The sequence below is a fragment of the Mirounga leonina genome, unplaced genomic scaffold, assembly GCF_011800145.1.
Source record: "Mirounga leonina isolate KUSES-001 unplaced genomic scaffold, KU_Mleo_1.0 Mir_107, whole genome shotgun sequence".
Classification (NCBI taxonomy): Eukaryota; Metazoa; Chordata; class Mammalia; order Carnivora; family Phocidae; genus Mirounga; species Mirounga leonina.
Genome location: NW_023270233.1, coordinates 5,997,062 through 6,013,882, shown reverse-complemented (window position 1 = coordinate 6,013,882; position 16,821 = coordinate 5,997,062). Strand labels below are relative to the sequence as shown.

Genomic DNA, 16,821 nt, shown 5'->3' with positions numbered 1-16,821 from the left:
TCCAACCCGGGCTTTCACACCCCCAACAGGTGGCAGTTACAGGGCAGTTCATTTGGGCTCATATTTACAAAAGGTCAGCACAGCCCGTGGACACGGGATCAGGCTGCGACAGGCAGTAGTGAGCCTCCCATCCCCGGAGGTAAACAGCAGAGGACGAAGGATCCCTCCCGAGGATGCGAGCGCAGATGGCCACTACCGAGCCACAGCATCCAAGGGCACTGCTGTTCTGCGGAGGCTGGGCACCCCTGGTTCCTGGAGCCTGCTGACCCACACGGCCGCCCCTAGCCGGCCCCCATCTAGCCCGAGCCTGTTCCGACCGGGTGGCTTCAGCCTGGGACAGGGAGGCCAGAGCCAGCTGGCACTCGGAAGTTCCAAAACCATGGGAGGGATCCCCACAGAGGGAATAAAAGGGGGAGACACAGACTGCTCCCCCAGACTCCTGGAATTTGGGTGGGGCAGTGAAAGGCAGGATTTGATGACCGAAAGAGGTTAGTGAAGGAAAATCAGTGGAAGTTTTGTTTCATATGGCAAGAAAGCAAACACGGCTACTGAGCATTTAGATCAGTGTCTTCTCAAAGCTTAGCCAGAGGATCAGGGTCCTCGGCCCACTCAGAATCTTCCATACACGAGAGTTTGAGAATCACTGGTTCAGACCGATGGGAGACATCAGGCCCAGCCCCACCCCCACCCCCAACAATTCTGGGTCCTCACCAATAGAATACAAACCACCTGCAGGGGTCCTTCTCTCGAGTGTCCTGCCCTCACCCCTCCCCACGTGCCTTCCTCTCCCAGTCCCCTGCCCTGCCCACCTCAGCCAAGAGCACTCACGGGGGATTGTCACAGCTCCGGCTGCGGGATCGAACCCCGCCCCCACATGACCGTGAACATGACCCGAACTTGGTCCAGGAGCTCCAGCCTCCATCCTGGCCGTAAGTCTGCTCCAACGACTTCCAGATGCAGTGACCTTTGAAGCACCACTGGGATGGAGCAGACGGAGTGAAGTTACCCCGGGGCCACCCAGCCTGCTATGGAGAGCGCCCCATGGTGCACGTGGCTGGGGGCACCACAGCTGAGCCCAGAGCGAAGGACATTAAGAGCACGAGCCTCAGGGTTGCACAGAATCCCACCCCTACCATGAGCCGAGTGGACCTTCAGCAAAGGGTTCCCCTGTCTGAGCCTATCCCTCCAGTGAACAGTGTGCCTAACAGCACCTGCCCACAGGTCTGCTGGGAGCCTTGAAGGAGATCATGCCTGGCACGCACAGCCCTCCAAAAATGGCAGACAGTATTATCAGTGACGATAGTAACTGCCGTTAGTTGGCTTAACACTCCTGGAGAAAAAAAGAACTGATCGGGAATAGAAGACACAATCTTTCCATGCTGTCTAGAGGCGATCTTGACTCTGCACCTGAAAATCCCCTTGCAGGGGCCACAGGCAGGTGTGTTTGTGGGAGGCAAGCCAGCCCCACCGGAAGGTCTACCCATGCACAAATGGAGGGAATATTTGAATCGAGTCTAAGAGGCCTGGGTTTGAATCCCGGCTCAGCCATTAGAAGCTGTGTGTGACTTTGGCACAACTTTCCCTTGCTGAGCCTCAGTGTGCTCACCTGTTAAATGGAACTGTTCTAAGAACTGAAAGCAAGAACACCTACCAAGGCCCTAGCTTGAGGCCAGGCATAAAGGCGGGCTCAACCAAAGTAACTCGCTTCCCTTCTCCTGCAGGGCAACATGTGAGAAGGACAGCAAAGCTCCCTGGGTCTTTTTCAAGAGAAAGCTGCGTGGTTCTCAGCCTTGGAGTCCCCTGGGGAACTTTTAAAACGCCAGATGCCTTCACTCCACCCCAGACCAACTGAGTCAGGATCTCTAGGGGTCGGGATTTTTTAAAGACGTGGCAGATACTTTCTGTATCATAAAAATCGCTCCGGTCGAGTGCACAAGTCAGTGAGTTTTCACAATTTACAGCCTTGTGCAACTGTCACCACATCCAATTTTAGAACATTTCCATCACCCCAAAGAGAGCTCTCATGCCCATCTGCAGTCACTCCCTGCCCTGGGGGGTGGGGACTCGGAAAGCTCCCCAGATGGTTCCAATATGCAGCCAAAACTGAGAGTCATGGATTAACTGTCACGTGAAATGGTGACGGAAGTTCCTGGAACTCTAGAAACACCTGGAGCAGGTATACCGAGTCTCTAGGATAAGAGCCCACCAGGCGCAGAGCCCACTGGGCCCGTGCAAAGCCACGGGAAGCCCCAGCCATCTGTGAAGGGGCAGACCCCCCCCGCCCCCCCCACACACATGTGCTGGGTGGGTGGAGCCTGGTGAGGGCAGAGGGCAGAGGGCAGGCTGGAGGGGGGCACCCTGTGGCTGGGCTCCCAGCTGATGCTGAGTAAGCCTGGAGCCTCTCTCAACGCCCTGCTTCTGCCCTTTGCTCTCACGTGACATCAGAACCACCTGAGGAGTGGAGAGGGCACTTGATCAGGGGTCAGCAGGACCCAGAGAAGTGCCACAAGTGGCCTACAGGCACCACAGAGATCAGGCTCAGGGCCAGCGATAGAGCAGAGGTGGGTTTCAGACCCCAGGTCAGGGCTCTCAGACCCAGCCATGAGACCCCCAGGACAAATGAAGCCCTGACACACACACACACACACTCGAGGGGGCAAACACATGCCCGCACATATGTGAAAGGCTGGGTCTGGGGCAGGGGAGGCAACACGTGTGTGGGAGAAATTGCGTGGTGGGCCAGGGAGGGCAAGCAGGACACCTGGAGTCTTCCCTCCCCCCCTTCTTTGACTCCCCAAGTTCCTTCGCCTGCCTGCCTGGGCCTCATTCTTCTCATCTGTAAAATGGAAGTAAGCCTTCCTGCCGGAAGGGCTGGAAGAGAATGTCAAGCTCTGCACACTGTGGTGTGGGAGGGAGGGTGTGAACATATGAGTTCATGGAGGTGCTCCATGCATGCCATCTGCACACCCACGCCTGGGGGACGGGGGCTCCCGGGGACCCACACAGTCCTGCCGCAGCCCCAGGCCCCAGGTACCTGGCCAGGTGCACACTCGGTCCCGTCCAGGGGGGGCCCCTTCTTGGTCTTGCAGAAGTACGGGTTGTCGGGGTGGCTGCACCACAGCTGCTTACAGGGTTCAAAGGTCTGGAACTGCGCGGGCAGGGGAGAGCGGTCACGCACTCAGGCTCCAAGTTGTCCGGGGGCAAAGGGCAGTGGCAGAGAGAGGGGAGGGCTGTGGTGGGCGCTGGGGCCAGAACACGGGGAGGGACGCAGGCAGGTCCACGCCCTCAAACTGGACCCCACTTTAATGGCCTCCAGGGACCCCCTACTCTCTCCGGCGGGGCACCGAGAAGGGGCAGGCCACAGCCCACATTCCCCTTGTTGCCTCCCAGGTCTCCCTCCCTGCCTCTGAAGAAGCCGCCATGCCACTGGGCAGGGACTAGGGTTTGAGGCTCCGGGGACGCTTGGGCCTGCCAAGCCCCTTGAGCCCAGTGCACATCAGGGCCTTCAAAGGGCTGCCAGTCTGGCCCAGACCCCAAGACACCCAGACGAGGCCAGGACTCCCACCCGCCTCTGGTCTCACCAGGCTGTGCCTGATGTTGGTGACCTCCTGTTTCATGTTGTCCAGGAGAGCCCAGATTGTTCTCTCCTATGATCCCCTGCCAGCCAGACCAGCGTCCTACAGATACAGGCCTTGGGCACCGAAATTCCACATCCCAGGCTGTTTCTCCCCGCCTAGCTCAGAGACCATGTGTCCCCATGTGGCCTGAGCAGTGAGAAGGGTCTCCTGGTCCTGCAGGATGTGAGCCTCTGCCAAGGCCCTGATCAGCAGCTGTTTGGTTCTCTCCTGGGGGGCTCCCCAGCGCCAGGCTCTCTCCTGCCCTGTTCTGCAGGGTAAGGAAGGGCTATGCTCCCTGTATCTATCTCCTAGGCATGGGGTGGGGAGGAGAGAGCATGCAATTGACCCCCTGGAGAGAGATTATGTGGGGACACAGGAGATTTTCCCTAGGGTGACAAATAAGCCCAAAACATCCTGTCAAACCCCGCAGAGTAGATGGAGACAACTATTAGTCCAGCAGGCCAGAGCCCAGCCCCTGATGCGACAGAGGGGCTGCCCGGCAGGTAAGTTCCCCAGTAACCCACCCAGCCAGGACCCCATCGGCCACCTGCCCTCTCTGTTCTACTCTGTCCCATCTTTCCCAGGACTAAAGCATCCTCCAGCCACTGCACAAACCTGCCTCCAAGCGTGGGACTGGGTGGGGCAGGTATGTAGCAGAAGGCGGCAGGGCCGGGCCCTGGTCACCCTGCATCCCCCCACGGCAGGTAGCACCAAGCCCGTGGGCCCATCACCAGGCCACCTGGCCAGCTGGGAGGGAGGTGCTCTGCGGAGGCCCAGCCGGGGTCACAGGAGGACAAGGCCCTGGCACCCCGGCAGGCAGAGGCCGGTGAGAACTTACCGCAGAGCAGGTGTGGTATCCGGAGCCGAAGTCAAAGCGGCATTGCTCGTCCATTGAGTAGTCAATGCCTGGCAGCTCCGGGGGCCGGGGCCAGGCGGGTGCAAAGGGGTCATCGAGGAGGCAGTCGTAGGAGCTGCCGGTGGAGACAAGGAGGTGAGCCAGGCCGAGGCAGGAATTCCCACGCCCTCCTGTCCTGGAGGACAGGGGGTTTAGGGAGCAAAGGAGGCCTGCAGGAATCAGCCCCTGCTGCCCTCTGCGTCTTCCAGGGAGGAAGGACCCGTTCCAGAACAATCGGAGGGCTCACTGCACTGAGGGAAGGAAAGGCAGCCTGCCACACAGGACGTACTGGGGGCCCTGGCCAGCTGCCGCATGAGGTTAGTGACAGTCTCTCTGCCCACACCTGCCCCACCCAAATCCACTCTGCCCCCGTTCTTTGCCTTAAGCTCCTGGGTCTAAAGCTTGTCCTCGGCCTCAACGTCCCTGGAGGCCCAGGAGCTGAGCAGCAAGGCTGGGAATGGAGCGCATGTTGGGGGCAGGGTGGTCCTGGGACGGAGATGGCTGGGGGGCGGGGGAGATGGAGTGGCAGGCTGTGTGCTCCCCTGTCCCCAGCCCGGAGGTGGAGGCAACCTACGGGAGGTAGCGGCTGAGCTCCGCTTTGCTGCAGCGCGACCAGTGGAAACGGTGGAAGGCAGCCTGCACCAGGGGCGCCATGACGCTGCCCAGGCTGGTCTCGTCCGCACAGCCGTTCCCCTGACCATCATGCTCCATGCCGAGCCTAGAGGGTGGGGGTGGGGTACAGAAGAGAGCCCCGAGTCATGCTAGGGAGCCGGTCCCTGTGAAGGCAATAGGAGAGCATGCCCTGACCAGGCTTCAGACTGTTACTCCTGGCCTCAGTTTCCCCACCATGCAGAGGGGAGGCCCACCCCTCTGGATGGAAGCTGAGGCCCCACCCTGCTCCCCAATGGGGCTGGACTCATTCTGCCCTCCTGCCCTCTCCTCAAACTCCACCCACATCCTCAGGGGTTCCAAGGCCCACTCAAGCCCCACTCCTCCCCCGTACACCCTCCCTGGTCACGACCCCCAAGGGCTGACCTCCCACAGCAGGGGCCACCTGTCCCACCATTAACAACTCGCAGCACCAGGCCCAAGGCCTGCAAGTGCAAGGACCAGGTCTCACTCATTTGGTTCAGTTCAACCTCATTTCCTGAGTATCTGCATGCCAGCTTTTAAGCTTTTCCAAGACCCTGCAGAACTGAGCACAGAGCTTTGTGCGTGGTACACACCTACCATAGCGATGGTTTAAATTGTAAAGTCTGTTTTGTATCATTCGTACTGAATGCCAAAGCCCAGAGGCTCTAAATTCTCAAATACTCCCAGGTGGCTGCGTCTGGCCTTGACCACCAGACAGACACATGGACCTCTAAGGCTGTCCTTGTCTCTCCCCAGCGAGAGCCTCTGCTACATGAAGAGTGGAGCACCGCCCCCCCCCGCCCCGCCTCCCACACACAGGAGGACAAACCCCCAGCTCTAAAATATGAGGCACCATGGGCTTCCGGGAAAGGAAGGGACTCTTGAGGTTCCCCGCGTGCCAGTCAGGAGGGAGCTGGGGCCCCAGCGAGGGGTGGAGCTTGCATGGAGTCCACAGGGGCCTCCTGGGCAGATAGGGCTGGTGTGGAGAGGCGCGTGGCAGACAGCAGGTGCCAGACCCCTCCAGGCTGGCCCACCCCTCTCCTTCCCAAGTCCTTCACCTGCAGGGGAGGGGCCGGGAGTGTGTCCCTCAGTTCTGCCCAGTGGGGGGACGAGGCCGGCAGGCATGATTGTAACATGTGCGCGTTACCAAAGGACAACCTGGATGACAGTGGCACATTTGCTTTCTCCCGGAATGTAGCTTCTCTGGCCTATTCTCCACTACAGTCCATTCCTACCACAGGGCCTGGTGCACAGTGGGTGCTCAAGAAATACTGGTTGAATGAATGAATGGATATGCTCTAAACAAAATCCAGGTCCAGAGACCAAGCAAGCCGGCTGCCAGCCTGGCCCGAGGCCTGAGCCCATGAGCGCCTGTTTACGATGGGCTCAGGCCAGCGCTGCAGCAGCTGTTTGGGCTGGAACGGCTCTTGGGAGGGCCTCAGGTTGTGGATGGGATGAGGGATAGAGGCCATCCAGAGAACAGACCCCTGCCTATGATGGGACACGGCATCTACCTGCCCAAAGGCGGGGCCACATCTGGTCCTCCATGGCCCTGGGATGTGGGGGCTGGACCCAAGGCAGGCCCAGAATTGCCATCTGGGCCCCGGGGCTCCTTCCCCATCATGGCTGGGCACACTGCATGGGCAGCTCCTCTGGCATCTCCCAGGATGGGGGGGTGGGAGCCCAATCTGGGATTAAGCCACCCACACCCGCAGAACTCCTCGGAGCTCCCAGCGCAGCAGGCCCTCCCGGCGACGCTTATGCACACTTACACATGGCCAGTCTCGTGGGCCACCACAAAGGCCGAGGAGAAGCCATCCTCGTGGTTGAGGGTACAGCTTCTCAGGGGGTGGCACATGCCAGTGACAGGTGCATACCCTGCCGGGGAGAGGGAGAGAGGGCAGACAGAGGTCACAGGAAGGTGAGGCAGGACTCCGCGAGGTCTGTGCACAGCCAGCCACTGAAGGGACATGCTGACGTGGTCACTGTCAGAGGGTGTCTGGAGGAAGGAGGATCTTTGCAAAGTCTGTCCCCCTCCCAATAGCAGAGCAACCTGAGCCAAATTCTCCCACATCCTAAAGCTCTACAGCTCCCCTCAGGGCCTACAGCTTCCAAGCCTCTGTCACCCCCTCCTCTGATCAAAACAGTAAGATTTCCAGATACCCCAAGCCTGTGCACACCCGACTTCCATGCCATGTCCCTCCAGCCAGCCAGTCAGTTGGTCAGTCAACAAACACACGCCATTCCCAGCCACTGGCAGGCTCAACCAAGACCGCAGGGACCAGAATGGGGACCCATTCACTTCCCCTGGTCCCCCAAGCTTGCCCACCTGTGCGGCCAGGTCCTATCTCCAGAGTCCCAGGACTCTCTCTGTTGACAGGGAACCTGGTCCCTCAAACCGCCTTGGGGTGGCTCCAGAGAGCCCGGCCCCGAGCCTGAGCCTCTGCCCTGCAGCTACACACCTGGCCCCAGCTAATACAGTACCTGGCGTACCTGAGGGCCCGAAGTCCTGCCGGGTGAGGAAGACCACGTGGTCATGGTGCTCTGCGTGGCTGGGATCCTGGCGCTGCTGAGAGTACGCCCAGCGACACACCTGCTCCAGGCTGCGAGAGGGGTTCCCACGCTCGATCAGGCTCAGAGACTGCGGGGGCCAAGAGCATCAGCAGACGGGCGATCACCAGAGTCCCCAGACTGCAGGGGGCACCCATCGCTCCCCTCCCACCGGCGGAGGACACTGAGGCCCGCGGGACTGCACGGACTGTCCCCGAGGAGCCCTGACTCCAACTGCTGGTGCACAGCCCTCCCACTTTAGGGAGTGTGCCGGGACACCTGTCTGCTGAGAACTCAACACACATTCTCTTTCATCCCTCAACTGACTTGCAAGACAGGTGTTGTGCTGAGTACTTCTTCTAGGCTTTATGTTCACGGTCTCATTTTATTCTCACGATAGCCCCTGGAGGAAAGTTCTGTTGCTACCCCCATTTGGGGGAGAATAAGAGACCAGTCTAAGATTGCAGAGCTCAGGGCCCCAGCGTCCAAGCAAAGCAGGACTTGGCTCGGTCACTGCCCCGCTCTGAGCCCATCTCCACTTCGGTTCCTCAGGAAGAGGGATCTCCAGTTGTAAGGCTGTAGGACTGTCTGCTTACAAGTTTGGAGGGAATCCCTCAGTCCCTGCGTAACATCCCCAAATGCCCCTGAAGCCTCAATTCTAATGGTCTCAGGGTTCTGATTCTGGAAACAAAATGCTTCCTAGACACTGACCAATGGCTCTCCACCCCGCAGCCAGTCCGATGCATCGGCCCCACACCACTTCTCCCTCCAAACCCTGCCTATTGGCAAGGGGGGGTTACCTGTCGGTAGCCGACCATGATCAAGCGGACCAGCGCGATGTTTATGTGGGCCCCCAGGGACTCATCATGGTAAATCTCATCCACCTGCCAGGAGAAGGGAGCATGCAATTTTAGGGGAAGCAAGCATGTGTTAAGAGCCTACCACAGAGCAGATCCTGAGCCAGGTTCCTGATCCATGTTATCCCAATTCATCCTCACTATGGCCTTAGCAGGCAGCCTTCTTATCCCTACTGTACTGATGAAGAAACTGAGGCAGAGAGAGGCAAAATGGCCTTCCCAAGGACACGCAGCTAAGGAGCTGCAGAGCTGGGATTAAAATCCTGGCCCTCCTGGTTCCACCTGTGCACTCTTTCCATGAAGCCAAGTGTGAGGGGGCCCCGGCCTCAAACTCAGCCCTCTGACAAAAACTCATCTTTCCACAGCTGGAAAGAGTCCTTCCACAAATGTCATCCAGTCCAGGTCGCTCATCCTCATGTCCCTGTGTGTACCTCTCCAATCGCCACCGGAATCATCTGCTTTGCAGTGCCCGGGGAACTTTTCCAGGGCAAATCCAAAGGAAAGTACACGAGGGTCTTAGAAATGCAGAGTCTCGGGCCCACCTCCCAAGTCAGAGTCTGCAATGTGACCACAGTCTCCAGGGATTCTCAGCCATGGTCAAGTTTGAGGAGCATGGCATTGGGAAACTCCTTTCTTCCATAGGTCCAGGGACCCGGGGGGCCGTGCCAGGCACAGTCCACCAAAGAATGCTGTCCTCCCCATTCCTCTAATCAGGATACCCAGGAACAGTGTCCATGACAGATGGACAAGCCTCAGCCTGTCCACCCCCAAGGACAGGGAGGTCACTCTCCCCTGAGTGTCCATCTCCTGAGGATGCCCCTTGAACAATTCCAGCTTTTTTAACTAACTTTTTTTTCTGAATATAAAACATTTCACCCTATAAACTTTGAAAAGTACAAAAAAAGGTGGAAGAAGAAAATCGACCGTCTGCCAGATAGATGTAGGATAACCAGTTACCGTGCTTTTTGCCGTGTGTGTGTGTGTGTGTGCATACGTGCGTGGGCTCATTTTACAAAACAGTAATCATACTGAATATACTGTTTATATGTTGTTTGTTTTGTGAAACAGTATTCCGCATATTTAAAAGCATCATCTCCAATGTCTGTGTGTGATGGGCCACGACTTACGTAACTAATCGCCTCATTGAACGTAACCCCAGAGAGGAGTGACTTGCTTAGCAAGTCAGCGTCAGCACGCAGCACTGGTAAAGCAATGCAGCTACTGGGGCCAGAGTCCCGGGTTCAAATCCTACCTCTGCCCTGGATTCTGGGTGGCTCAGGGCACACCAGGCAACTCCTTAGGACCTCTGTTTCTGTCCCTATAGATGCGGATCATAATGGCCGTCATAGGGCTGGCACATGGACATCTCATGCCAACTCCGCATCTGGGAACAATGAGTGGGCCACACACCAGAGAGGCAGAAGTGGATCCCAGCCTCTGACTCCTGGCCGCACGTCTTCCCAGGACCTGGAGGGCGTTTCATACATGGCCCTGTTCTCCCTGCTTCCATCTCTCCATGCCCTGCAGCCTATGAGCAAAGTAACCAGCCGACAACCCACAAAGGGACTGCTGTCTACCCAATAGAGAGGAACAGAGCTGCCAAGCCTATATGTGAGGGTCCCACAGGGAGGGGAAAGCCAGGAGGCGACTGGAGGCCTGTTCCCGGGCCGGCCAAACACAGAGCAGGCTATGGCCACAGAGCCTGGCAGCCGAAGCTGTGTGCACCATAGGGCCCCCACCGGCTCCCCCGGAACAGGAAGCTACCCTAACTCGGGAGCACGTGGACTTCAGAGCACCCTGTGTCAGGCTTCCTTCCGCCGGGGCCGACCTGGCACCCATGTCTGGACCCAACAGAGACCAAAGACCAGTGCCTGCTGCGAAACAGCAGGCCCCCCAACACCCCAGCACAGGGAATGACGGGAAATCCAATGGGCGGAGGCACTTCCTTCCACACTCCTCCACTCCCCAGCACACATCACGGGGGCAGAGTGCCCAAATGTGGAAGGAGATGACGTCCTTCTCAACCTATGTGTCCCGACTTATCCTAAGAGAACCGTGTGGTGGAAGGGGTGCTCCATGGCGGTGGGGCCACACGCATTTTCTCCCTAACAGAATTCCAACCTATGAATTCTTTGCTCTTCTGCTGAAATAATCATCCACCTGCTGCAGGATAACTCTTACATAACCTTCACATCTCAGCCCCTCCAACTCAGAATGTGGCCTTCCTTCTACATGGGGTGTGGCAGGCGTCTCAGACCCCCTGATGTGCCCTGCAAGCACGCAGACCAAAGATGGGGTGCTAAGCAAGGCATGCTTTACACAGTCACATCTGCGCCCCACATGGACACATATAAACCCACTGGTTGCCCCCGGGGCAGGAAAAGAGAGCAGTCACTGGAATGCTTGGGTAGAGGTATGTGCAGAGCCCCTGGGCATCTGGAAATTCCCAGGGCCATTGTCTTCCTGCTCTGTCTCTCTCCAGAGTGGGTCAGGAAGATTGCTGCCAGAATCTGGCCATATCCTTTATTGCTGTCTCCACACTCAGCAGGCCAAACCCACCCATCAAAGCCTCCAGCGACTCCTGCTCCCATGGCTGGCATCTCCAGCGCAGGACACTGGGAGGTCCTCACGGTGGGACTGGGGAGAAGGCTGCCACCCCTCAGAACAGGAGGTAGAATGAGAGCCCAAGTGTCCAACACTGGTGGGGACTGAGTGGGGCCTCCTGATGCCACCTCCCACTCCTGGGTGACTGGCCTAAATGTAATACTGAGCAAGCAGAAAGGGACAGAGACAAGGTCTCTCCATCCAGAGAGACCTTGCTCAGCACAGCACAGCACTCTGAAATAATCTAGCAACCAAATGCTTCAGGTGACTGGTGGACCCAGACCCCAGGAGTTGGGGGTAAAGGAGATGGGGTATACATAGGCCAGAAGGGTCAGGGAGGGCTTGCTGGAGGACCGAGAATGAGCCTCGCCCAAGAAAGTCATGGGACCTTTGGAGGAGATGGGCAGAGGTTCTGTGCAGGGGAGAGAAAAGCAGGAATCCTGGAGCCATCAAGAGAGCCCCGAGGCCGGTGGTAATCCGGGCAGCTGAGGCAAGCCCCACCCAGGATGGGGAGTTTCTTCCCAGCCCCTGCTCACACACTCCCCAATGCATGCATGTGCTAGCCCGTTAGAAAGTTCTGGGTGTCATGAACCCCATTCAACCTGCCTGTCTGCTTCCCCCACTGGCCTCAAGTCTCTCTCTGAAAGTCCCATTGAGCATAGCTGCTCCGTTCCTGGGGTGAGACGGTGGCCACAGTCTCTGGGAGACTTCTCCCCATGCTCACGTCAGTCACATGACTTCCGGGTGGCAAGAAGAGAGAGGACGGGGCCACTTGCCAAGGAAGGGCCATCTGGTTAGGAGTAGATTTTCAACAGACATTATCAAGGAAAGAAGACATTATCAAGGGAACAGAACCTGAGACAGTTATACAGACCCCATCAAAGGGTCTGTAGCAAAGGAAGATGGAAAGTGATCCCCAAAAGGTGGCCTAAGGCACAAGAGTGGATGAATAGTTCTGAGGCGTGAGCGATAGTCTAGTCTTTTCTTATACTACATAAGAGTGATAAAAATAAAGTAATTCTAGGGCGCCTGGGTGGCTCAGTTGGTTAAGCGACTGCCTTCGGCTCAGGTCATGATCCTGGAGTCCCAGGATCAAGTCCCGCATCGGGCTCCCTGCTCAACAGGGAGTCTGCTTCTCCCTCTCCCGCTCCCCCCTCTTGTGCTCTTTCTCTCTCTCACTCTCTCTCTCAAATAAATAAATAAAATCTTAAAAAAAAAAATAAAGTAATTCTATTTTACAACCTTATTCCCTCATTAAAAAAAAAAGGTGGGGTTGGCCCTGCCATTCCACATCCCCTGGTCTGGTCCATCTCTGGGGCCCTGGCATGCTCACGTGCACACACCCTGATCAGCCCTAGCCCTTGAGTAGGACCTTCGGGCTTGGATTCCGCTGAAGCTGTCCTGACCGCTTGCGCAGGCCAAGGAGGTGGCTGGACAGGGCTGCCATGTCCACCCAGAACCGCGGAAGCCGCCTGGCACATGGGTCCCAGCCACAACCGTGAGCCGGGGGCGGAACCACAGCCAGGAGGCGCTGCTACCTGAGAGGCCCAGGACCTCTGGAACACACCCACAGGCGGCTCCCTGACAGGCTCTGGTCTGGCTGTGCTCTCCAGAACCAGCTCTGTCGGCCTCTGCCCTCCACGGCTGCCTCCCAAACGGCAGAAGGCAGGCCTGTGCGCCAGCTCTGGGGAGAGCAGGAATCGCTTCCCATGGGTGTGGGCCCCAGCGTGACAGCCGCCAGACACACCCACAGGGCAGAAAAGAACACTGTGTCTGGTCTCCTTGCTTCCCCACCTCAGCCACGTTCAATGTCATTTGCCAAGATCCCCAGGTTAGGGTTCCATGTCACGTATTGGCTTGGGACGGCCACTGGGTATGTACTAGAAAAACAAGCAAAGGTCAGGACTCTCTGGCCATGGGGAGACAAAACAGAAGAAGGGAGAAACTACACGATAATGCAGCAGAAGCTAGAAACCACTAGGGTTGGAGGAAGAGCTGCTGTTCACTGAACACCTACTATGTGCCAGGCACATGCTGAGGGCTTGCATACAACCTCACATCAACCTTATGGAGAGAGGAATTGTTCCCATTTCACAGGTGAGAAAGCCAGGGTTCAGAGAGGCTGAGTAACTCACCCAGGGCCACCCAGCTGGAAAGTGGGAGGGCTCAGATTTAAACTCAGATCTCTGTGACTCTTAGCCACTATGCCCAGCTGCTTTCCAGAACCAGCCCCTGTGGCAGGCCGGCTGGAGTGGGCTTCCTCTGGCCTGGGAGAGGAGAAAGTGGGTTTCCAAATCCAGTAAAGAGCAACATGGCCAGGCAGGGGGTAGTTGCAAGAGCCCCTTCCCTGTTCTCCTGTAACCCCTGCATGGGCAGGCCTCCTGGCAGGGGGCTGGCTTTGGAGTCAAGCCCAGGGAGCAGGAAGAAGGAAAGGAGGGTCTATTGGGGTGGGAGCTCTGCATCTGTTTTCCTGTCCAAAGGGAGGATCAGACTCTGGGTTACAGCAGAAATGCCTGGGCCTCTGTCTAGGGCTGGAGGGGAGAGCTAGGCCCCTGGGGAGCCCATGGGAGGGCAAATGGCAGCCTTCCCTTCTGGACCAGGCCAAGATGGGCTTCTCCTTGTCCGTGCAGAGACAGGGTCCAGCGCAGAATGGTCCCTGGCCAGCCCTGGGTTCCCACACTGCTAGGGAGCATGGCTCCCGAGGAGCTCTGAGGCAGCATGTCCACCTGCCTGGTCAGCCAGGTGCAGGCAGGTTCCAGACAGGGAGGGGCCGTGCTGGGCAAGCACGACCCCGAGGTCCCAAGCCCACCCCCTGCTCAAGTAGGAGAGGACATGAACTGCCATCAAAGGAGGGGCTGATACAGCCACGGCTCCTGCCCACCTCCCCGCACCCTCCCAGCGACCTGCCCGGAAGGAAGTACTATCCCTTCTTTCCTTTCTAATTAGTATACTTTTGATTTTAGAATAGATTTAGATTTCTAGAAAAGCTGCAAGCCGAGTCTAGAGAGTTTCCAAGGGCCCCACGCCCTGCTTCCCCTATGATTAACACCTGCCATGACCGTGGTACATTTGTCACAGGACTGAACCAACAGGACACGTTATTATTAACGAAAGCCCATGTTTGTTTCAGATCTCCCCAGTTTTCCCCTAATGTCCTTTGTTTCTGCTCCGAGACCACATCCAGGCCCCCAGGTTACATTTCACCACCGCATCCCCTCGGGCTGCTGTAGGGCATTCCCCCTCTCTGAACGTTCCTCAGACTTCCCTGGGTTTTGATGACCCCAACGGTCTTGAGGAACTCCAGTGAGGCATTCAGCAGACTGGCCTTCCATGTGGGTACATCTGATGTTTGTCTCATGGTTAGATGGGGGGCGCGGGCCTAGGGGAGGAAGGCCACAGAGCTGAAGTGCTACCTTCCCCACATGATGTCAGGGCACCTGGAGCCGGAAGGACCTGCCCCTGGCGAGGCTGACCGCCATTGCCTGCCAGGACAGCGTCCACCCCCAGGCCATGCTCTTTGGGACAAAGTCACCGTGCAGAGCCCCTGCTGCAGGAGTGGGAGTTAAAATCCACCTGAGGACGGAGTACCTGCCTCAATTATTCGGAATTCTTCTCCTCCAACCTGTTTATTTATTCTGTCGTTTGTTTATCAGTATGAACCCGTGGATATGGATTTTATACCCTGGGTTATAATTTAATGCTACATTATTTATTTTGTTGCTCAAACTGTCCCAGCTTCGGCCACCGGGAGCTCTTGCAGTTGGCTCCCGTGTCCTTTTAACACACCCTCGCTGTCAGTTATGGGGTGTTTGGGTGGTGTTTGAACACTTCCTTCCTTTCTGGCGCTATGGGAGGCTCATCTTGGACATTCTCCACTCTGGTTCTAAGAGTCAGCCATTCCTCGCAGGAGCTCCAAGGAGCGTGGCACATTACCCTCGTCGTACCGAAGAGCAGGCCCCCGTTGATGGCAGAGCCTGCCTGAGCCAGCAGCCATGGTCGGAGTTCACGTCCAGCCTCTGCCCACGTGCCTTCCCAGGTCACTTTCGGCTCTGAACCCGAACGGAATGGGGGCAGCCCTGCTGGGAGGAGAGGCCTGGCCACAATCACCTGTCCTACCCTTTCTCAGCCCCAGGCCCCAGGACCAGCCCTCTGTTCTCCCAGTCCCAAAGCGTCCAACAAGAGGGGATGCAGCGACTCTGCCGACCAGGCGTCCAGCAAGCACCGCACTGCATGTGTCTAAGACGCTCTTCTTTCCCTGTTTACAATCGCAGCGGGTCAGGGGGCAGTCACAGCGGGTTGTCACCGCCCAGGCGAGCCAGAATCTCACGTTATTCCTGGGGCTTCACAGGACACCGCAACCCCTTGCCGTTGCTGACAGTGGACCGTTTGGGGCCCATCTGAGGAAGGGAGGTGAGTCCTGGTTGTCTGAAAACCTCCATTGCCACCTTCCGGTAAAATCAAGAAGGCATCCACTTTTCAAAGCTTGCAGAACAGGTTCCAGCTTGGAGGAAATCCCAAAAATAAGAGTGGGGCACGCCTGCAACATGGCCCATACTCCGGATGGCACAGGGGACAATGCTGTGCGGAAAAGGACACACTGGGATGGCTCTGTGCGGAAAGGGACTTGGACAAGAAACACTCTGAATGGAAGAAGTTAAGGGAATACCTTACTTTCCCATGCTGTCATGTCTATGTATGTACACAAGTAATATATGATAAATATCTAAGTCTCAATCAAGTTAAAAGAGCTCTTCCAAAATGTACAAATAAAAATTCTAAGTGATAAGGAAACATCACTATCAGAATTTAATAGGTAGTACTTTCTTTTTTTTTTTTTTTTTAAGATTTATTTATTTTAGAGAGACAGAGAGAGCAGGTGAGCAGGGAGAGGGGCAGAGGGAGCTAGAATCTTGAAGCAGACTCCCCACCAAGCACAGAGCCCGACATAGGGCTCGATCCCAGGACCCCAAGATCATGACCTGAGCCGAAACCAAGAGTCAGCCGCTTAACCAATCAAGCCACCGAGGCACCCCACCTTTTCTGTTTCTTAACTACGCAAAATAATAGAGCATCTGACAATCAATGGGTTCAATTTTGATGAAATATGGTAAGTATGTGTCCACGCATGATGTGTGGACTCCTCTGCGTGTGCGCACCTGATTTGGTACATGTATCTACACACACATCTGTGTTATACACACAGATGACCAGATGTGCGTGCTTGTACACGCACGTGTGTGGAAACAAGCACTCTCTCTGCGCTGGGTGCACTGTGTGGGGTGTGTATCAGTAATCCTCTGCGGCCTGCAGCACAGGATCCCTGCTGTCCATATGGCAACTGAGATGCCTGGCATGAAAGTGCTCTGTCGACCATAAAGCTCTCCCCGCCACCGTGAGGGACGGTCATTATTATTATGGCCCTCCTGCCAGGAACCCCAGCATTTGTGCTTTTGTGAAGCACCACTCTTTGCCCAGGGGGCCTGCTCTGAAAAAGCAAATGCCAGCATGTGGAGCTAACACCTTAGGGCTGGGCGCCTGGCCCCAAGGACCACTCAGGCTGGGGGCGTCTTGTGCATGTAGGATGTTGAGCAGCAACTCCAGGCTCCTCGGGGATGTCAGAAGCATTCCCTCCAGCTGGGATAACCAAAAAATAATCTCCAAACCT

The 16,821-nt window shown here is 56.9% G+C and overlaps 1 protein-coding gene across 1 annotated transcript in view; it reads right to left on the bottom strand.

The window, feature by feature from the left end:
* LOC118018583 (A disintegrin and metalloproteinase with thrombospondin motifs 14-like) overlaps positions 1 to 16,821 on the bottom strand; it is a gene marked incomplete at its 5' end in the record, with an annotated part of 71,415 nt that overhangs the window by 22,032 nt on the left and 32,562 nt on the right. The window contains 7 exons of the mRNA XM_035017204.1: positions 829 to 977; positions 3,035 to 3,148; positions 4,456 to 4,588; positions 5,087 to 5,230; positions 6,918 to 7,023; positions 7,639 to 7,786; positions 8,496 to 8,579. Of these exons, the coding sequence (XP_034873095.1) occupies positions 829 to 977; positions 3,035 to 3,148; positions 4,456 to 4,588; positions 5,087 to 5,230; positions 6,918 to 7,023; positions 7,639 to 7,786; positions 8,496 to 8,579 (878 nt within the window). The remainder of the gene's footprint in view (positions 1 to 828; positions 978 to 3,034; positions 3,149 to 4,455; positions 4,589 to 5,086; positions 5,231 to 6,917; positions 7,024 to 7,638; positions 7,787 to 8,495; positions 8,580 to 16,821) is intronic.